Here is a 23694-nt window from a genome sequence, read left to right on the forward strand (position 1 = left end):
CTTAGGCAAAATTTCGTAAAAATCGGCTATCATATATGATGAGGGTGGGGCTTCAAAATACGTGTTTCAAACTCAAATTTTGTTCGCCATGAGCAACAAAAACCCTAATAACTCCAATTTGCAAGCTTGAAAAAATCTGAAACTTTACAGGAATTTTACTAGTCAAAGCTTTGGCGTGCCCCATTATCTTACATAGGGGAACACTTGGGAAAAATTTCGTGAAGATCGGCCAACATATATGATGGGGGTGGGGCTTCAAAGTACGTGTTTTAAACTCAAATTTCTGTCCAGTAAAAGTTGCTGTAATTTGACCCAGATGATCTGATCTTCTCACAATTTCACACATTGGATAAAAATATTCTCCTGAATATGCCAACTCAAAATCCGATGTCTCGCGAAAACGGTAAAAGTTGCTATAATTGGACATAGACGATCTGATATTTTTAAAATTTCATATATGGGATGGGAGTCCAATGTGAAACACACCTAGGAGCCTATTTTTTATCATAGTACGAGCGCCACCTAGTGGCAGCAAAAAATATAGCAAATCCTTAATGTTTTAATGTACTCTGCTGAGCCCCTTGAAGTGATATCCCTTAAATGTTTTCTGAAAAGACAGTGGCCATGCCTTATGCCTCCCACAAATCAGTACGATGTTTCGACAGTGGGTGTGGCCTATATGGCATTGAAAGTCACAAAATTGGAACAAAAAAGCTGCAGTAACTCCTCCCACATTGTCCCGCCTTGTCTAAATTTTACATATTTGGTAAGAGTTCTGCACTGAAGTCATCTACAACTACTTTTTCATCGTTCATAGTCCTTGTTCATACCCCGACCTGTTCATACCCCAACGTTCACAGGTCTGCGAGGGCCCTTTATAGCTGCTTGCAGCTCTAGTTAGGGCCCGAGCAGCTACCGCTGCAAGAGCCCTCTTGTTTTTCTCCAGATTATTATTCTTATTCTGATTAGGGCCAGAGCAGCTACCGCTGCGAGAGCCCTCTTGTTTTTCTCCAGATTATTAATAGGGCCCGAGCAGCTACCGCTGCGAGAGCCCTCTTGTTTTTCTCCAGATTATTATTATTATTATTATTATTAGGGCCCGAGCAGCTACCGCTGCGAGAGCCCTCTTGTTTTTCTCCAGATTATTATTATTATTATTATTATTAGGGCCCGAGCAGCTACCGCTGCGAGAGCCCTCTTGTTTTTCTCCGGATTATTAGGGCCCGAGCAGCTACCGCTGCGAGAGCCCTCTTGTTTTTCTCCAGATTATTATTAGGGCCCGAGCAGCTACTGCTGCGAGAGCCCTCTTGTTTTTCTCCAGATTATTATTCTTATTATTATTTATTAGGGCCCGAGCAGCTACCGCTGCGAGAGCCCTCTTGTTTTTCTCCGGATTATTATTATTATTATTATTATTAGGGCCCGAGCAGCTACCGCTGCGAGAGCCCTCTTGTTTTTCTCCAGATTATTATTCTTATTATTATTATTATTATTATTAGGGCCCGAGCAGCTACCGCTGCGAGAGCCCTCTTGTTTTTCTCCAGATTATTATTATTATTATTATTATTATTATTATTAGGGCCCGAGCAGCTACCGCTGCGAGAGCCCTCTTGTTTTTCTCCAGATTATTATTATTATTATTATTATTATTATTATTATTATTATTTACTGTGCAGCGCTTTTCCAATTTTGAGGGCCTAAACATGCACGAAAAGTCACCAAAATTTGCACATTTGTCGGGCCCGGTGAAAAATTGGATAATTTTGTGTTTCCCAAAACAATGCAAAAAAAATGGCTCTGCAGCGCCACCTAAGGTTGAAAAAGTGCACCTGGTCCCGGCCCGTTTGACCTAGAGCTACGAAAATTTTTAGGCATATGTAGGACCTAGAGACCTACAAAAAAGTCAGCGCGAGCCATGTGCTCAGATGTACAGAAAAAGAGTTATGATTTTTTGAATGTGCATTTTTGGCCCATTTTTGCACGTTTGCAGGTCCCAAACTGCTCTTTGTTTCTCCTAAACGCTTTACTCAATCACCTTCAAATTTGCTGTGGTCAATATTCACACATAGGGGCACAAGTGGGCAAAATTTGGTGCAGATCCGCTGACATATGTGATAGGGGCGTGGCTTCAAATTATGTGTTCAATTTTTCCTTCGCCAAGAGTGACATAAACCTTAATAACTTTGATGTACTAGCTTAAAAAAATCTAAAACTTCATAGACACATGGAAACTTATGTCTTTAACACCTTTAAAAAAAGTTTTTTTAAATACCTACTAGCGCCGCCTAGTGGTTGATTAAAATGTCATTTTTTACACTTTCATGTATTGTGCTCAGTCTTTTTGAGTAAAACAAATGAAAATTGGTCAGAATATCATTAAGACATGGAATATTAAGGTTTTAAAATTTTACGACTTTTCGATAATGGGCGTAGTCTGCACACCACCTCAAAGTCAGATGACTCGCCAAAACGAAAAAAGTGGCTGAAATTGGCCCCAAAATGGCCTTATGAGTGGAAAATAGCCTCTCACTCCCGGCCCGTTTGACCTAAAGCTACAAAAATTTGTAGCCTTATGTAGGACCTCGAGCCCTACAAAAAAGTCAGCGCGAGCCATATGCTCAGATGTACAGAAAGAGAGTTATGAATTTTTGAATGTGCACTTTTGGCCCGTTTTTGCTCATTTGCAGGTCCTGAACTGCTCCTTTTTTCTCCCAAACGCTTGACCCGATCGACTTCAAATTTGCTGTGATGTTTTATCTGACTGTGAGGCACAATTGCTCAAATTTTTGTGACGATCTGCCAACAAATATGTTGGGGGCGGGGCTTTATATTATGCCTTTGATGATTACTTTGCCACATGTGAAACAAACCTTTATAACTCAGCTTTACAAGCTTAGAAAAATCTGAAACTTCACAGACACATGGAGACTCAAGCCCTTAACACAAGTGGTTAAACAAATCTTCAATTGCTTGTGAGGCCATCTAGTGGCAAACAAAAATGTCAGTCTGATGTCTCGCCAAAACGAACAAAGTTGCTGTGTTTGGTCCCAGATAGTCTTATCTTTTCTAAACATTACATATTTGATGGATTTCCAATGCAGATTACACCTATCAACGTATTTTTTGCTATAGTGCGAGCGCCACCTAGTGGCAGCCAAAAAAATAGCATTTTTGAAACATTTTTACGTGTTTAGCTAAGCCCTTTGAAGTAATATCGCTGAAATTAAGTGTGACAAGCCTCTAGACAGCCCTGCTGACCTCCACCAAATTTTACGAATTTTCGATGATGGGCGTGGCCTTTACGTCCATTTTCATTCCAAAAATTTAACGGACCAGTAAAAGCTGCTGTAATTTGACCCAGATGATCTGATCTTCTCACAATTTCACACATTGGATGAAAATCTGTTCTTGAAGACATCGACAAACATATATTCCAGTTTAAAGCTAGCGCCACCTAGTGGCTGCAAAAAATGTCATTAGTCGAAAGATTGGAGTTATTCCTGTTTGGTTTGACCTAACAATATAAAAGTTTTTAGGCATATGTAGGATTGTAAGACCTACAAAAAAGTCAATAGGAGTGATGTGCTAAGATGTACAGAATAATTTTTATGATTTTTTTTTATGTGCAATTTTGCCCCATTCTTAGACATTAGCCGGTCTAAATCTAGTGCCTTTTTCTCTTAAACGGTTCACCCGATTAACTTCTACGTTGGCATGGACTATTAGCAGATATAGCGGCACAAATCTCCCAAAAATTGTGAAGATCCCATGACTTGTAAGATGTGGGCGGAGCTTCAAATTGTTTTGAATATTTTCTTCGCCAAGAGTGACAAAAACCTTAATAACTCAGCTGTTTCAGCTTCAAATCATGTGAAACACTTGCAGGGAGTTTAAAAGTCATGCCCTAATACAGCTATGTGATAAACATCCAAATCATTTACAGCGTCACCTAGTGGCGGACAAAAATCTAATTTTTTACACTCTCATGTACTGTGCAATGTCTGTTTGACTACATGTACTAAAAAATGGTCAGAAAAGCTATGACACAGTGGAGAATGAAGGTTCTCAACTTTTATGATTTTTCAATCAAAGGCGTGGCCTGTATGCCAGCTCAAAGTCCGATTTCTCACCAAAACGGTAAAAGTTGCTGTAATTGGACCTAGATGATCTGATTTTTGCAAAACTTCATATATGGGATGGGAGTCCAATGTGAAACACACCTACAAGCCTATTTTTTATCATAGTACGAGCGCCACCTAGTGGCAGCAAAATATATAGCAAATCCTTAATGTTTTTATGTACTCTGCTGAGCCCCTTGAAGTGATATCCCTTAAATGTTTTCTGAAAAGCCAGTGGCCATGCCTTATGCCCCCCACAAATCAGTACAATGTTTCGACAGTGGGTGTGGCCTATATGGCATTGAAAGTCACAAAATTGGAACAATAAAAGCTGCAGTAACTCCACACACATTGTCCCACCTTGTCTAAATTTAACATATTTGGTAATAGTCCTGCACTGAAGTCATCTACAACTACTTTTTCATCGTTCATAGTCCTTGTTCATACCCCGACCTGTTCATACCTCAACGTGAACAGGTCTGCGAGGGCCCTTTATAGCTGCTTGCAGCTCTAGTTATTATTATTATTATTTACTGTGCAGCGCTTTTCCATTTTTTAGGGCCTAAACATGCACGAAAAGTCACCAAAATTTGCACATTTGTCGGGCCCGGTGAAAAATTGGATATTTTTGTGTTTCCCAAAACAATGCAAAAAAAATGGCTCTGCAGCGCCACCTAAGGTCGAAAAAGTGCACCTGGTCCCGGCCCGTTTGACCTAGAGCTACGAAAATTTTTAGACATATGTAGGACCTAGGGACCTACAAAAAAGTCAGCGCGAGCCATGTGCTCAGATGTACAGAAAAAGAGTTATGAATTTTTGCATGTGCATTTTTGGCCCATTTTTGCACGTTTGCAGGTCCCAAACTGCTCCTTGTTTCTCCCAAACGCTTTACTCAATCGCCTTCAAATTTGCTGTGGTCCATATTCACACATAGGGGCACAAGTGGACAAAATTTGGTGCAGATCCGCTGACATATATGATAGGGGCGTGGCTTCAAATTATGTGTTCAATTTTTCCTTCGCCAAGAGTGACAAAAACCTTAATAACTTTGATGTACTAGCTTAAAAAAATCTAAAACTTCATAGACACATGGAAACTTATGTCTTTAACACCTTTAAAAAAAGTTTTTTTAAATACCTACTAGCGCCGCCTAGTGGTTGATTAAAATGTCATTTTTTACACTTTCATGTATTGTGCTCAGTCTGTTTGAGTAAAACAAATGAAAATTGGTCAGAATATCATTAAGACATGGAATATTAAGGTTTTAAAATTTTACGACTTTTCCATAATGGGCGTAGTCTGCACGCCACCTCAAAGTCAGATGACTCGCCAAAACAAAAAAGTGGCTGTAATTGGCCCCAAAATGGCCTTATGAGTGGAAAATAGCCTCTCACTCCCGGCCCGTTTGACCTAGAGCTCCAAAAATTTGTAGCCTTATGTAGGACCTCGAGCCCTACAAAAAAGTCAGCGCGAGCCCTATGCTCAGATGTACAGAAAGAGAGTTATGAATTTTTGAATGTGCACCTTTAGCCCGTTTTTGCTCATTTGCAGGTCCCGAACTGCTCCTTTTTTCTCCCAAACGCTTGACCCGATCGACTTCAAATTTGCTGTGATGTTTTATCTGACTGTCAGGCACAATTGTTCAAATTTTTGTGATGATCCGCCATCAAATATGTTGGGGGCGGGGCTTTATATTATGCCTTTGATGATTACTTTGCCACATGTGAAACAAACCTTTATAACTCAGCTTTACAAGCTTAGAAAAATCTGAAACTTCACAGACACATGGAGACTCAAGCCCTTAACACAAGTGTTTAATAAAATATTCAATTGCTTATAAGGCCATCTAGTGGCAAAAAAAAATGTCAGTCTGATGTCTCGCCAAAACGAACAAAGTTGCTGTGTTTGGTCCCAGATGGTCTTATCTTTTCTAAACTTCATATATTTGATAAGTTTCCAATGCGGAATACACCTAACAACGTATTTTTTGTTATAGTGCGAGCGCCACCTAGTGGCAGCCAAAAATAGAGCATTTTTTAAACGTTTTTATGTGTTTAGCTGAGCCCTTTGATGTAATATCGCTGAAATTAGGTCTGAAAAGCCTCTAGACAGCCCTGCTGACCTCCACCAAATTTTACGAAGTTTCGATAATGGGCGTGGCCTCTACGACCATTTTCATTCCGAAGCTTTATCTGTCCAGTAAAAGTTGCTGTAATTTGACCCAGATGATCTGATCTTCTCACAATTTCACACATTGGATGAAAATATTCTCCTGAACATATCGACAAAAATATATTCCAGTTTAAAGCTAGCGCCACCTAGTGGCTGCAAAAAATATCATTAGTTGCAAGATTACAGTCAATCCTGTTTGGTTTGACCTACAGCTATGAAACTTTGTATGCAAATGAAGGACTGGAAGACCTACAAAAAAGTCAATAGAAGTGATGTGCTAGAATGTACAGAAAAATTGTTATGAATTTTTTTAATGTGCAGTTTTGTCCCATTCTTAGACATTAGCTGGTCACAAACTAGTGCCTTTTTCTCTTAAACGATTCACCCCATTACCTTCAAATTTGGCATGAATCATTATCCAACTGAGGGGCACACATAGTCCAAATATCGTGAAGATCTCTTGACAGAAAAGATGGGGGCGGAGCTTCAAATTATGTTTAATACTTCCTTCGCCAAGGTTGACAAAAATATTAATAACTCAGCTATGACAGCGTCAAAACATCTGAAACTTTCCTGGGACTTTAAAAGTCATGCAATAATACAGCTATGTGATAAACTTTCAAATCATTTACAGCGCCACCCAGTGGCGGACAAAAATCTCATTTTTTATACTTTTATGTACTGTGAAATGCCTGTTTGACTAAATGAACTCAAAAATGGTCAGAAAATCTATGACACATTGGAACATTAAGGTTCTCAACTTTTATGACTTTTCATTAAAGGGCGTGGCCTCTATGCCAACTCAAAATCCGATGTCTCGCAAAAACAGTAAAAGTTGCTGTAATTGGACCTAGACGATCTGATATTTTTAAAACTTCATATATGGGATGGGAGTCCAATGTGAAACACACCCACAAGCCTATTTTTTAATCATAGTACGAGCGCCACCTAGTGGCAGCAAAAAATATAGCGTGGTATATGGTAGCGTGATAATGGGCGTGGCCTCTACGACCATTTTCATTCCGAAGCTTTATCTGTCCAGTAAAAGTTGCTGTAATTTGACCCAGATGTACTGATCTTCTCACAATTTCACACATTGGATGAAAATATTCTCCTGAACATATCGACAAAAATATATTCCAGTTTAAAGCTAGCGCCACCTAGTGGCTGCAAAAAATGTCATTAGTCGAAAGATTACAGTCAATCCTGTTTGGTTTGACCTACAGCTATGAAACTTTGTAGGCAAATGAAGGACTGCAAGACCTACAAAAAAGTCAATAGAAGTGATGTGCTAGGATGTACAGAAAAATTGTTATGAATTTTTTTAATGTGCAGTTTTGTCCCATTCTTAGACATTAGCTGGTCTCAAACTAGTGCCTTTTTCTCTTAAACGATTCACCCCATTACCTTCAACTTTGGCATGAATAATTATCCAACTGAGGGGCACACATAGTCCAAATATCGTGAAGATCTCTTGACAGAAAAGATGGGGGCGGAGCTTCAAATTATGTTTAATACTTCCTTCGCCAAGAGTGACAAAAATGTTAATAACTCAGCTATGACAGCTTCAAACCATCTGAAACTTTCCTGGGACTTTAAAAGTCATTCAATAATACAGCTATGTGATAAACTTTCAAATCATTTACAGCGCCACCCAGTGGCGGACAAAAATCTCATTTTTTATACTTTTATGTACTGTGAAATGCCTGTTTGACTAAATGAACTAAAAAATGGTCAGAAAAGCTATGACACATTGGAACATTAAGGTTCTCAACTTTTATGACTTTTCATTAAAGGGCGTGGCCTCTATGCCAACTCAAAATCCGATGTCTCGCGAAAACGGTAAAAGTTGCTGTAATTGGACCTAGACGATCATATATTTTTAAAACTTCATATATGGGATGGGAGTCCAATGTGAAACACACCTACAGGCCTATTTTTTAATCATAGTACGAGCGCCACCTAGTGGCAGCAAAAAATATAGCAAATCCTTAATGTTTTTATGTACTCTGCTGAGCCCCTTGAAGTGACATCCCTCAAATGTTTCTTGAAAAGCCAGTGGCCATGCCTTATGCCCTCCGCAAATCAGTACGATGTTTCGACAGTGAATGTGGCCTATATCGCATTGAAAGTCACAAAATTGGAACAATAAAAGCTGCAGTAACTCCACCCACATTGTCCCACCTTGTCTAAATTTTACATATTTGGTAAGAGTCCTGCACTGAAGTCATCTACAACTACTTTTTCATCGTTCATAGTCCTTGTTCATACCCCGACCTGTTAATACCCCAACGTGCACAGGTCTGCGAGGGCCCTTTATAGCTGCTTGCAGCTCTAGTTATTATTATTATTATTTACTGTGCAGCGCTTTTCCATTTTTGAGGGCCTAAACATGCACGAAAAGTCACCAAAATTTGCACATTTGTCGGGCCCGGTGAAAAATTGGATATTTTTGTGTTTCCCAAAACAATGCAAAAAAAATGGCTCTGCAGCGCCACCTAAGGTCGAAAAAGTGCACCTGGTCCCGGCCCGTTTGACCTAGAGCTACGAAAATTTTTAGACATATGTAGGACCTAGGGACCTACAAAAAAGTCAGCGCGAGCCATGTGCTCAGATGTACAGAAAAAGAGTTATGAATTTTTGCATGTGCATTTTTGGCCCATTTTTGCACGTTTGCAGGTCCCAAACTGCTCCTTGTTTCTCCCAAACGCTTTACTCAATCGCCTTCAAATTTGCTGTGGTCCATATTCACACATAGGGGCACAAGTGGACAAAATTTGGTGCAGATCCGCTGACATATATGATAGGGGCGTGGCTTCAAATTATGTGTTCAATTTTTCCTTCGCCAAGAGTGACAAAAACCTTAATAACTTTGATGTACTAGCTTAAAAAAATCTAAAACTTCATAGACACATGGAAACTTATGTCTTTAACACCTTTAAAAAAAGTTTTTTTAAATACCTACTAGCGCCGCCTAGTGGTTGATTAAAATGTCATTTTTTACACTTTCATGTATTGTGCTCAGTCTGTTTGAGTAAAACAAGTGAAAATTGGTCAGAATATCATTAAGACATGGAATATTAAGGATTTAAAATTTTACGACTTTTCCATAATGGGCGTAGTCTGCATGCCACCTCAAAGTCAGATGACTCGCCAAAACGAAAAAAGTGGCTGTAATTGGCCCCAAAATGGCCTTATGAGTGGAAAATAGCCTCTCACTCCCGGCCCGTTTGACCTAGAGCTCCAAAAATTTGTAGTCTTATGTAGGACCTCAAGCCCTACAAAAAAGTCAGTGCGAGCCATATGCTCAGATGTACAGAAAGAGAGTTATGAATTTTTTAATGTGCACTTTTGGCCCGTTTTTGCTCATTTGCAGGTCCCGAACTGCTCCTTTTTTCTCCCAAACGCTTGACCCGATCGACTTCAAATTTGCTGTGATGTTTGATCTGACTGTGAGGCACAATTGTTCAAATTTTCGGGATGATCCGCCATCAAATATGTTGGGGGCGGGGCTTCATATTATGCCTTTGATGATTACTTTGCCACATGTGAAACAAACCTTTATAACTCAGCTTTACAAGCTTAGAAAAATCTGAAACTTCACATACACATGAAGACTTAAGCCCTTAACACAAGTGTTTAAAAAAATCTTCAATTGCTTATAAGGCCATCTAGTGGCAAACAAAAATGTCAGTCTGATGTCTCGCCAAAACGAACAAAGTTGCTGTGTTTGGTCCCAGATGGTCTTATCTTTTCTAAACTTCATATATTTGATGGGTTTCCAATGCGGAATACACCTATCAACGTATTTTTTGTTATAGTGCGAGCGCCACCTAGTGGCAGCCAAAAATATAGCATTTTTTAAACGTTTTTATGTGTTTAGCTGAGCCCTTTGATGTAATATCGCTGAAATTAAGTCTGAAAAGCCTCTAGACAGCCCTGCTGACCTCCACCAAATTTTACGAAGTTTCGATAATGGGCGTGGTCTCTACTACCATTTTCATTCCGAAGCTTTATCTGTCCAGTAAAAGTTGCTGTAATTTGACCCAGATGATCTGATCTTCTCACAATTTCACACATTGGATGAAAATATTCTCCTGAACATATCGACAAAAATATATTCCAGTTTAAAGCTAGCGCCACCTAGTGGCTGCAAAAAATGTCATTAGTCGAAAGATTACAGTCAATCCTGTTTGGTTTGACCTACAGCTATGAAAATTTGTAGGCAAATGAAAGACTGCAAGACCTATAAAAAAGTCAATAGAAGTGATGTGCTAGGATGAACAGAAAAATGGTTATGAATTTTTTTAATGTGCAGTTTTGTCCCATTCTTAGACATTAGCTGGTCTCAAACTAGTGCCTTTTTCTCTTAAACGATTCACCCCATTACCTTCAACTTTGGCATGAATCATTATCCAACTGAGGGGCACACATAGTCCAAATATCGTGAAGATCTCTTGACATAAAAGATGGGGGCGGAGCTTCAAATTATGTTTAATACTTCCTTTGCCAAGAGTGACAAAAATCTTAATAACTCAGCTATGACAGCTTCAAACCATCTGAAACTTTCCTGGGCCTTTAAAAGTAATGCAATAATACAGCTTCACATTCGACAGTGAATGTGGCCTCTATGCAAACTCAAAGTCTGAAAATTTGCACCTGGTCCCAGCCCGTTTGACCTAGAGCTACAAAAATTTTTAGGCATATGTAGGACCTAGAGACCTACAAAAAAGTCAGCGCGAGCCATGTGCTCAGATGTACAGAAAAAGAGTTATGAATTTTTGAATGTGCATTTTTGGCCAATTTTTGCACGTTTGCAGGTCCCAAACTGCTCCTTGTTTCTCCTAAACGCTTAAACCAATCGTCTTTAAATTTGCTGTGGTCCATATTCAGACATAGGGGCAACACCGGGCAAAATTTGGTGAAGATCGGCTGACATATATGACAGGGGCGTGGCTTCAAGTTTTGTGTTCAATTTTTCCTTCGCCAAGAGTGACAAAAACCTTAATAACTCTGATGTACAAGCTTAAAAAAATCTAAAACTTCATAGACATATTAAGACTTATGCCTTTATTACCTTTGCAAAACTATTTTTCAAATAGCTACTAGCGCCGCCTAATGGTTGATTAAAATGTCATTTTTTACACTTTCATGTGTTGTGCTCAGTCTGTTTGAGTAAAATAACTGAAAATTGGTCAGAACACCAGTAAGACATGGAATATTAAGGTTTTAAAATTTTATGACTTTTTGATAATGGGCGTGGTCTGCACACCACTTCAAAGTCAGATGACTCGCCAAAACGAAAAAAGTGGCTGTAATTGGCCCCAAAAAGGCCTTATGAGTGGAAAATAGCCTCTCACTCCCGGCTCGTTTGACCTAGAGCTACAAAGATTTGTACCCTTATGTAGGACCTCGAGCCCTACAAAAAAGTCAGCGCGAGCTATATGCTCAGATGTACAGAAAGAGAGTTATGAATTTTTGAATGTGCACCTTTGGCCCGTTTTTGCTCATTTGCAGGTCCCGAACTGCTCCTTTTTTCTCCTAACAGCTTTACTTAATCGACTTAAAATATGCTGTGGTGTTTTATCTGACTGAGAGGCACAATTGTTCAAATTTTTGTGAAGATCCGCCGTCAAATATGTTGGGGGCGGGGCTTCATATTATGCCTTTGATGTTTACTTCGCCACATGAGACACAAACCTATATAACTCAGCTTTACAAGCTTGGAAAAATATGAAACTTCACAGACACATGAAGACTCAAGCCGTCAACACATAGGTTTAATAATTTCTTAATTTTTTTATAAGTCCACCTAGTGGCAAACAAAAATGTCAGTCTGATGTCTGGCCATAACGAACAAAGCTGCTGTATTTGGACCCAGATGGTCTTATCTTTTCTAAACTTCATATATATAATGGATTTCCAATGCAGAATACACCTATTAACGTATTTTTTGTCATAGTGTGACCGCCACCTAGTGGCAGCCAAAAACATAACATTTTTTAAACGTTTTTATGTGTTTAGCTGAGCCCTTTGAAGTAATATCGCTGAAATCAAGTCTGAAAAGCTTCTAGACAGCCCTGCTGACCTCCACCAAATTTTACGAATTTTCGAGAATGGGCGTGGCCTATATGTCCATTTTCATTCCGAAGTTTTATTGGACCAGTAAAAGCTGCTGTAGTTTGACCCAGTTCATCCTATCTTCTCACAATTTCACATATTGGATAAAAATCGATTTCTAAAAACATACTTATATTCTAGTTTAAAGCTAGCGCCACCTAGTGGCTGCAAAAAATGTCATTAGTCGAAAGATTGGAGTCATTCCTGTTTGGTTTTACCTACAGCTATGAAACGTTTTAGGCATATGTAGAATTGTAAGACCTACAAAAAAGTTGATAGAAGTGATGTGCAAGTATGTACAGAAAAATTGTTATGATTTTTTTTAATGTGCAATTTTGTCCCATTCTTAGACATTAGCTGGTCTAAAACTAGTGCTTTTTTCTCTTAAAAGGTTCACCCGATTAATTTCTACTTGGGCATGGACTATTAGCAGAAATAGCGGCACAAATATGCCAAAAATTGTGAAGATCCCATGACTTGTAAGATGTGGGCGGAGCTTCAAATTATTTTGAATATTTCCTTTGCCAAGAGTGACAAAAACCTTAATAAGTCAGCTGTTTCAGCTTCAAACCATGTGAAACTCTGCAGGGACTTTAAAAGTCATGCCCTAATACAGCTATGTGATATTTATCTAACTCATTTACAGCGCCACCTAGTGGCGGACAAAAATCTCATTTTTTACACTTTCATGTGCTGTGCAATGCCTGTTTGACTAAATGAACTCAAAAGTGGTCAGAAAAGCTATGACACAGTGGAAAATGAAGGTTCTCAACTTTTATGACTTTTCAATAAAAGGCGTGGCCTCTATGCCAACTCAAAGTCCGATTTCTCGCCAAAACGGTAAAAGTTGCTGTAATTGGACCTAGATGATCTGATATTTGCAAAACTTCGTATATGGGATGGGTGTCTAATGCGAAACACACCTACAAGCCTATTTTCTAGCATAGTACGAGTGCCACCTAGTGGCAGCATAAAATCGAGCAATTCCTTAACATTTTTATGTACTCTGCTGAGCTCCTTGAAGTGATATCCCTTAAATAATGTCTGAAAAGCCATTGGCCACGCCTAATGCCGCTTGAAGCTATATCGCTTAAATGCTGTCAGAAAAGCTATTGACCACGCCTATTGCCCTCCAACAAATAGTATGATGTTTGATGATGGCTGTGGCCTATTCAGCAGCGCAAAGTCACAAAGCTGTAACATGAAAAGCTGCATTAACTCAACCCACATTATCCCACCTTCTCTAAATTTTACATATTTGATAAGAGTCCTCCACTGAAGTCATCTACAACTAATTGTTCATCGTTCCTACTTGTTCACACCCTGACCTGTTCATACCCCAGCGTGCACAGGTCAGTGAGGGCCCTTTATAGCTTCTTGCAGCTCTAGTTTAATGTTTGTTTTTTTTAAAATATGACATATTGACAATTGATGTGGCATTTTCAAAAGTTGCTAATTTTGAAATGCCACGTTAGATTTTGATAGGATCCAGTTTGGGGGACTGCTTGTTGTGTAGTGTCTTTGAGGACGAGTTTGTTATTACGATAGCTAAGGAAAGTAAATAAATAAAATCAGGTCCCATGACAGTGAAGTATGTTTCAGGGTGATGTTTCAGGGGCCTTCATTTTTTTTTTTTACTTTTAAGACCAGATTGTGAGGAGACAGCATTTCTGGGAGACCTCTAGTTCGTAAGCCTTCTCCAGGATTCGTCTAATGTTGTGATAACATTGGGATTTTTTTCAATGATAAAAAACAAACAAAAATATATGTGTATTTGAATTTATTTGCAATATGCTTATTTGAAACTAATTTATTTTCGTCTCAGATTAAAATCATCGTTGATGTTTTTTTCATAAGTCGTTGCGTTACAACAGACTCATTGGTTAATGTCATTTTTAACCTGACGTTTTCACGTCCATGTTGGCAAAGCGAACATTTTTTTACTTTGTGTACTTTGTGACGAGCGCCTCTCGACTACTGGGTATGGGGTGTATGTTTCTCAACAGTATACTCAAACCTTGTAAAGAAACACATTTTGATACTTCTCTATTGGCTGGGTATATTATCATGCCTTTCCAGATTTTGTTCAAGAATTACTTATGTCATGTCACATATCAGTTTGTGTGATATTTACATACAGATGAATTTGTAATGCTATACCATCACTAACAGCGCTCTAGGTACTCACAACAAATACATAATGATGTCAGCAGTAGTTATATTTAGTTCAATAAATTATTATCAAGCCACCCTTCTCCTAATCGGTTATTATCACAAGTGTTGTGAATGTGCCCTTTCCCAGGTGACTTTCCACAAATGACGGGGTGCACTTGTAATGATTGCTGTCTAATATGAAGGGCGCAGGAACATACTTTGACACTCACCAACTATCTATATGTACAATTTGGGGCCTTCAAAAAAGCAAACACAAGGATGCAGAGATCATGAAAACATCCTACAGGAAGTTCACAGCATTAGAACTATGTGTTAACCAGATGGCCATACTGCTGCTCATTGCTGTTGTTATTATTATTATTATTGTTGCTGTTGTGTTGTTTTTGTTATCCATCCATGTTCCACCGCTGTATTCCAGGATCAGGTCGTGGGGGCAGCAGCTTGAGTAGGGAAGCCCAGACTTCCCTTTCTTTCTAGCCACTTCATCCAGCTCCTCCAGGAGGATTCACAGGCCAGCTGAGGGACATAGTCTCTCTAGTGTTTCCTGGGTCATCCCAGGGGCCTCCTCGCAGTGGGACATGCTGGGAACACCTCACCACATCCCTGAACCATCTCAGCTCGCTTCTCAATGCAAAGGAGCAGTGGCTCGACACGAAGCCTCTCCCGGCTGATCAAGCTTCTTACCCTATCTCTAAGGGAGGGCTCAACCAACCTACAGAGGAAACTCATTCCGGCCACCTGTATTCAGGATCTTGTTCTTTCAGTCATGACCCTTGGCTAATGACCATAGTTGAGGGCAGAAAAGTAGATCAACCTGCAAATCAAGAGCTTTGTCTCTCGGCTCAGCTCTTTCTTCCCCACAACAGACTGGTACATTGTTCGCAGCACAAGAGAGGCTAAGCAGAGCCACCCGTGTCTCTGCTGTTTCATTCTATGCTCACTTGTGAACAATACCCCAGGAAACACTAATAATTTGGGCACTCCACCCTGAGGACCATGGTCTCAGATTTGGAGCTGCTGATCATCCAAGCCACTTGACACTCGGGTACGAACCACTCCTGCAAGAGTTGGAGGTCATGGCTGAAGACGCCAACAGCATCACATTATCCCCAATTCTCGCTTAATCGGTGGATGGCAAGTTTCTGTAGGGAGCAAGGTTTCCAGTTTGTAGATAATTGGCCCTCTTTCTGGGAACGGCCCGACCTGCTAAAAAAGGAGGGCCTTCACCCTAACTGGGAAGGCGCCATCACTCTTTCTAGAAACAGATTGCTGTTTGAGCCTTCCATGACTTCTCACATTAGACCATGTGGGGTCGCATGCGAGTAGCAAGAGTGCTAGAATGGGTGTGGAGTCGTTAAGGCTAGAGGTAACTGGCACTAGGCTGGACTGTTACAACACACATAGTATACTTAGTCTAGGTCACTGCAGTCCACACACTGCTGAATCCCCTTGCGATAAGATTTCTGCTGAGTTGGTGTTAATTAAGGGATGTCGCCATGCTCCTTTATCCGGTCAGATTAGTGACATAGTACCGAGGCGGAATATTAATATGAATACATGTGTTATAGCCATCAACAACCGAATTCTCATGTACTAACTGCCTCAATTTTGTCACATTTTTGCCGTATTCTATTGCTATGTCTGATCATGATCTTATAACATTTAAAGTCCAAGCTCAGTGTGGTCTTATTGACCACAACCAAGGCTTTAAGAGCCGTGATATTAACTCATCAACAACAGCTGCACTTCCTGAACTACTGCCTTTCGCAACAGCTGCCTTTCCGTCTTTCATTGGTTCAGTCGATAAGCTCACAAACAAGTTTGAAAAATTGAGGCAGTTAGTACATGGGTTAACACTAAATCTAAGATATTGCCTTTCCGGTGTGTCGCTGCTTCTATTATTTGTGTAAAACCAAATGCTTCGATTATTGCTTGAAATGCTAGAGTAAGTGGCTCCAAAGGGGAGTTTATATAAATATTGAAGTAACGTACAAGTATTATATTATCGGCATAAGTTCTTAAATCAGCCATAAATTCAGGGAATTAATCTAAGAATCCACAATATGGACCGGGAGGACGATACATAACTACCACATAGAATGGTGGGTGAGGAGCTCGATTGCCTAACGAGCGCCTCAAATGTCTTGGCCTCAAATAGTGCTCGTGCTAAGTTTAAGACCAGATTCTAAAATAAGGGCGACACCCGCCCCAACCCCCCTTCTTTTTACAAGGACGGGCAACGTGTGAGCCCACAAAGTTTGGGGGTGAGGCCTCATTTAATGATTAAAATTCATTTGGTTTTAACCAGGTTTCGCAAAGACCAAGCACTTTAAGATTGTGATCTATAATAAGATCATTGACAAGAAAGGCTTTTGAGGAGAGTGATAGACACGCATAGTGTCTCTTATGGCAATGTGATCTCTGAAGCTTTCTCCGTCTCATGTAGTGTCCTGCAGGATTCAGTACTTGGTCACTTACTGTTTAACATCTACATGATCCCTCTTGGCGATATTATACGTAAACATGCTTTTAGTTTTCATAGCTATGCTGATGATACCCAACTAGACATGCCTTTGGAAATAACAGATCCATGTAAGGGCAGTAAACTGGAGGCCTGCCTAGATTAACCAATGGATGTAGTTTTGCAAAAAACTTGGCGTGATATTGGACTCAACTCTCTCTTTTCGGACACATATTATTAACAGGACAAGAACGTCGTTTTTTTCACCTCCACAATATCGCTAAAATTCGCCCTATTCTGTCTCCTAGCGATGCTGAAATATTAGTTCATGCATTTGTTACGTCGCGCCCTGATTATTGTAGTTTCGTTTTCTGGGCTTCCTATGTCCTGCGTCAAAAGTCTGCAGTCTGCACAAAATGCAGCCGCAAGACTCTTGACAACGACAATAAAGTTTGATCAAATTACTCCGATACTAGCTGAACCTGCATTGGCTTCAAATACACCTGAGATGTGATTTTAAGGTGTTGTTAATAACCTATAAAATTTTACAAGGGTTAGCTCTTTCCTATCTCGTCGACCTAGCATCACCATATGTTCCGTCGGGACAACTTCGGTCACAAAATGCCGGTTTGCTACTGACCCCCCAGGCTAAAAAGAAGTCCGCGGGGTCAAGGGCCTTTTTCATTTGTGCGCCAGTATTATGGAATGGCCTACCAATGGAAGTTTGCACAGCCACCTCTGTAGAAATCTTTAAATCCCGACCAAAAACACATTAATACTTGCAAGCATTTAGTTAATAGGCCTGGCCTTTCTTCTTTTCGTTCCTGCCCCCTTTTCCCGGCTCAGAGAGGGGGCTAGCTAAATGGTGAAGGATGACTTGACCGCCCCCATTTGGCCCTGTGCTGATTGACCATCACAGGTTAAGAGATCAACCATCTGCAGTCCACTTGGCTGGACTGTAGGAAGGTTCCTGCCCAATGGCTTTGCCTGCTACCAAGACATCATTGCACTATATAGCACAATATGTTTTCTGTAATGTATATTGTGTATCTGTATTTGTCTGTATTGTGTATCTGTATTTGTCTGTATTTGGTAGATCCAGCATCCACTTCAACCTGTGGGCCTGGAAGGGGGTCTTAATTTTTCCTTCCCCGTTTGGGAGCTTTGACAGGGGATGCTTTTGTTTACCTTACACCAAAAAGATGTCTCTGTATTCAAAAAGAAGTCTTGACATGACCTCTTTTCACCTGTGAAGCCCTCAGTGATTTAGGGCTATACAAATCAAATTTGATTGATTGATTGATTGATTGATTGATTGATTGATTGATTGATTGATTGATTGATTGATTGATTGAAATAGCAACACTTTGGCTGTGCCTATAAATTCTCTCCATAAAAGTAATCAACAGAATCTTTGATAAAATACAATGTTCCTCCTGAATCCAAGGGTCAGCTTCTTGACAAACCCGCCTCTTCAGCACCCTTGAATAGACTTTACTGGGCAGGCTGAGGAGTGTGATCTCTCTATTGTTGGAACACACCCATCTGTTCCCCTTTTTAAAAAGGGGGACCACCACCTCGGTCTGCCAATCTAAGGTCACTGTCCCCATTCTCTACGCGATGTAGTAGAGTCATGTCAACCAGGACAGCCTTACAACATCCAGAGCCTTTTGGAACACCGGCAGATCTCATCAAACCCTGGGGCCTTGGAGTTTTTTTTTTTTATCCAGGCCTCACCAGACTCCTCCCAGACCCGAGTTTTTGCCTTGGCGACCGCCTGTGCTGCACTCCGCTTGGCATCCCTCACTGCTGAATTCTACCAGCAAGTTTGGGGATTGCTGCCACAAGCACCAACCACCTTACGGCCACACATCAAACAACCGCCTCGACAATGGAGCCGCGGAATATGGTCTACTCAGACCCAATGTCTCCAACCTCCCCTGGAATGTGGGAGAAATTCTGCTGCAGGGGGGAGTTGAAATCAGCTGATTCTGCTCATCAATAGTCATACCAAGCAAATAGATCCAATTACTGACCTACTTTTTTCAACTTTATGATGAGGGCAACATTTAAATTTAATTATGTCATTAAATTTATAATAACATTGACACCATGAAACTTGTTGAAACATCCGATAAGTATCTGTTGGAATACTAAATCGATGTATTTTCAAGTGTGATAAGCCGGTTCTGGATTTCTACATTGTGCAGAAGAATGATAGCTATCTACACATGTGTGTTCTGACTCTTTCATAAGCAATAGGTTTGGATTCTTGCCCTGAACCACAGGCCCCCATTAATGGCCATAAAGTGGGAGACCGCTACACTGTAGGCGACTTGGTTTTCTTCCAGTGCAATCGAGGATTTTCACTGCAGGTATGTAAAAACATGTGTGTAAAGCAGTTCAATGTGAATTCTATCCAGCTGCCTAAATTGACAATTCCAGAAAATTACCACGACCATCTGTCTGACCCTGTGAGTGAGTGAGTGAGTGAGTGAGTGAGTGAGTGAGTGAGTGAGTGAGTGAGTGAGTGAGTGAACGAGAGAGAGAGAGGAGACAGGGTAGTGTAACAGCAGTATAATAAAACTGAATGTGACTGACTGAAGATTTGTGTGTAACAAAGCAACTTTAACTTGAATTGTCTACCTTTTTAGCTGTAAAACCTTAAAAGACCATTGGCATTTAGTGAACACTGGCCTTGCTCATACTGCATAATTTCCTACCAATTGTCTTACTTCTTTCCAACTGAGTATTGTGTTTGGATTGGGAAAATTTAATAAAAAGCCTTTTTTAAATTATTTTGTAATTATTTGTATTATTTTGTTGTTATTGGACTTCTGTGCTCATCATGGATTGTCAAGTCCATATACAGTATGCACTTGGCACCAGGACACCCTAGGCCACAGTTTGATGATCAACTTTTTAGTTGTATCGTCTGTTGTTTCGGTACTGTCAACTGATTCCCCAATGATAGTGCCTTAGCTACAATGGTTAGGGAGGATGCCGGTCAGACCTGGCCGGCCCAAACATAATATGAGGGTATCATGAGGGTCTGCTGAGAATGTCTACTAGAATCCCCTGTCAGAAGAAATTTCAACTCCTACCTCTGGCAGAATTTTTCCCACGTCTCTGGAGACGTGGGGGACATTGAGATCGAGTGAACCATCTTTCCTACTTCCATTGTCAAAGCAGCAGATCAGAATTGTGGCCTAAATGTGATCGGTGCCTGTCGTGGTGGCAATACCCAAACCAGCTGGTTGAGAACAGTGATAAGGGATGCCGTCAAACTGAAGAAAAGATTTCTTTTGGGGCTTTTTGGCCTGTGGGACACTGGAGGCAGGTACCACCTGACCAACTGAAGTACGGCTTAGGTTGTCGCTGAGGAAAAATCTTGGGTGTGGGACTAATTTGGTGAGGCCATGGAAAACGACTTCTGGACAGTTTGGAGGGAATTCTGAGCGAATAACTCATCTCAGTGACATATGGTTTTGCGAAAACTATCACTCCTGTACAATCCTACCCCCACTTGTGAACGAGAATCCTAGATACTTGATTGTCTCCACTTGAGGCAGGACCTCATTGTGAACCCAGAAAGGTCACCACACCCTTTCTTGACTGAGGGGCATTGTCTCAGATTTGGAGGTGGTGATTTTAATTCCAACCAGTTCACCTTCGGCTGTTAATCACTCCTGTGAGAGTTTGAGACCATAGCCTGAAAAGGACAACAGTACCACATCATTTGGAAAAAGTACAGTTGCAATGCTAAGATCCCCAAACCGGACTTCCTCAGCTGTGGCTAGAATTTCTGTTTGTAAAGGTAATGAATAGAATTGGTGATAAAGGGCACATTGGTGGAGTCCAAACCTCACTGAAAATGAGTTCGACTTACTGCCAGTACCCTGTTCTCCAGAAGCACACCCCCACAGAACTACCCTAGGGACACGATTGAACGCCTTCTCCAAGTCCACAGAACACATGTAAGACTGATTGGGCAAACTCCAATACACCCTGGAGGATCCCATTGAGGAGGCTCCACTGTTCCACAGCTGGGATGAAAACCTCACTGCTCTTGATTCAGAGGTTTGACTGCCTGATTGACCCTCCCCTCCAGCACCATTGAAAAGATCTTAGCAAGGAGGCTGAGGAGTGTAATTCCTCTTTAGTTTTTGATTTGCCCCCAATGTCCGTGCAGTGTTGTAGAAGCATTTTCAACCAGGATTGCCCCTCAACATCCACATCCAGAGTGTATAGGAACTCTGGGCGTTATCAGTGGCTTCAGCTCCAGAGAAGAAAACCCACCTTGGAGTTTTCCGACTCTGCTTCCTCAGAGGAAGATGTGTCGGAAAAATTAAGGCAGTCTTCAAAATATTCTTCCCACTTGCTCACCACTTCCCGACTTGAGGTCAGCAGTGTTCCTTCTCCACTGTACACAGTGTTAATGGTCCACTGCTTACCACTCCTGATAACCAGATGGTGGACTAAAATTTCTTCAAAGCTATCCGGAAGTTGTTTTCCATGTCATCACTAAACTCCTCCCATACCTGTGTTTTTGCTTCTGTGACCACCAAAGCCACATTCTGTTTGGCCAGTTGGTACATGTCAGCTGCCTCTGGGGTCCACAGGCCAAACAGGACTCCTCCTTCAGCTTGACGACTGTGTTCAGCTGGGTGTTCGAGGATTGCCAACGCAACAAGCACCAACAACCTCATGGCCACAAACCAGCAGTTGAAGGGATCCACTCAGACTCAATGTCCCCAGCCTCCCCTTAAATAAAGTAGGAATCCTACAAAACAATTCGATAAAAATTATGCGTGTAAAAAGGTATTTCACACTTGGCGGTTGCAGCCTGTCACATGTTGTAGAAGGTGGAAAACAACAGTTAACAAAAGATAACATTTAGAGTAAACAAAAGATGACATTGTTTCTCTTTTGCTGTATTTTTTCCATTGTTGCCAAAGTGTTGGTGTGTCTTATAACTAGAACAAAACAGACTTGGACCCCAAAAAATTGGACCCCAAAATTATGGGTCCCCCTTATACACAGGTTGTCTTATTTTTGGAGATTACCGTAATATATATATATATATATATATATATATATATATATATATATATATATATATATATATATATATATATATATATATGTATATATATATATATATATATATATATGGCTATAAGTGGCTATAAGTCAGTGAAGAGATGAGCAAGCTATTTGGCGCAAGCATGGACACTGGTCACTTCGGCTTGTGAGTTGCAGTGCTGATCTTCACATGAATTGTAAGAGTATGAATGATCGTGTCTTAGAACATTTGTTGTTAAGCACGAGGAAGCCTGCGGAGGAGGACTGAGAGTCAGTTGTTATTGAGCACTAGCCTGAGTTGCTGGTGGAATTAGCTTGGCATGTTCTCGTTAAACATTTTCTTCTATTTTGTAAGTTGAAATCCTGGTCTTTTTATTGCTTGCGAGACTTAAGGATTCAGTCCTATTAATGGTTTGTGGAATCATCTTGCGGGCTGGATTAAACCATCTAATGGGCTAGATTTGACCCGTCGGCCGTACGTTTGACACCCCTGCCTTAAACATATCTTAATCAAATTTAAATGTTCAAAATGATCTCAAGTAAATATTATTGCTCTTGTGGACTTGTAAAAGCTGCCTAGATCACTGGAAATGTAAAATAAAAACGTTCAAATAAAATGATTTTAATAAAGTTCTCTGCACGTACCACCAAACACACCAACGCCATCTCAAGGTGAATAAGTGAACTGCATTCATGTCAACTGCTACAATTAACATTATTAATTCAAAAGGTTTAGGCGTGTATTTTTGGGCTTGGAAAAAATTAGGCTATTAACATGTAAAAAGCACCCCTACTTATGAAAAATTCTAGTTACTAGATGATGTCCGGAACATAAACATTTTGTAAATAGAGGTGCTACTGTAACTGTGATACATAATAATTTATCATTGGAACCGGATAAAAAGTTTACCAAACAAGCACAAAAAAAGACATTTGCTTTCATATTTCAACTGTTGATTTTTTTTAGTGTTTGGAACTCATATATTGCTATTTTGTGTTTTCCCAAACAGGGTAATGCGTATATTACGTGCATGCCTGGACCTGTCAGGAGATGGAATTACCCTGTACCATTATGTTTAGGTGATGTATTTAATTCATTTGATATTTGAGACAACATCAACATAAATATTAACATTTATGATTTTTGGTCCAGATTTGTTTTTTGTTCACCATAATAAAGCACAACCTCAAAGAATACTTGTACCATATTTTCCGGACTATAAGCCGCACTTGTATATAAGCCGCAGCAGCAAAATACAGTGGGCCCCCGGGTTACGAACTTAATCCGTTCAGCGGCTACGCTCGTAACTTGAACTGCTCGTATGACGGGCAATCCAAACCTATGTTAATTCGTGAATGCGTGCAACGCGTGCAAAAACCTCAGATAAAGACATCACGACTTTATACACATATTAAAAATGAGTAACATAATCTACTGTACAGTCAAATTAAATAACATATACAAAGGAAAAATGACTTTACCTTTGGTGCGACGTGACTTGAGCTGGATGGAGGTGGAGGGGAGCTTAGACCAACCCGCAAAGTTAACACAGTTACGTTGAT

General features: G+C 40.3%; 1 protein-coding gene and 1 pseudogene across 4 annotated transcripts in view; one reads left to right on the plus strand and one right to left on the minus strand.

Moving 5' to 3' along the window:
* LOC148425860 (CUB and sushi domain-containing protein 3-like) overlaps positions 1–23694 on the plus strand; it is a 627928-nt gene that overhangs the window by 356057 nt on the left and 248177 nt on the right. For all 4 annotated transcript variants that reach the window (XM_088410975.1, XM_088410976.1, XM_088410977.1 and 1 more), the window contains exons 38-39: positions 19303–19421; positions 23142–23211. In XM_088410975.1, coding sequence (XP_088267101.1) covers positions 19303–19421; positions 23142–23211 — 189 coding nt within the window. The remainder of the gene's footprint in view (positions 1–19302; positions 19422–23141; positions 23212–23694) is intronic.
* LOC148425864 (uncharacterized) lies at positions 15588–17027 on the minus strand (annotated as a pseudogene).

This window comes from Hippichthys cyanospilos, chromosome 3 (assembly GCF_059441005.1).
Source record: "Hippichthys cyanospilos isolate Australia breed blue-spotted pipefish chromosome 3, RoL_Hcya_1.0, whole genome shotgun sequence".
NCBI lineage: Eukaryota > Metazoa > Chordata > Actinopteri > Syngnathiformes > Syngnathidae > Hippichthys > Hippichthys cyanospilos.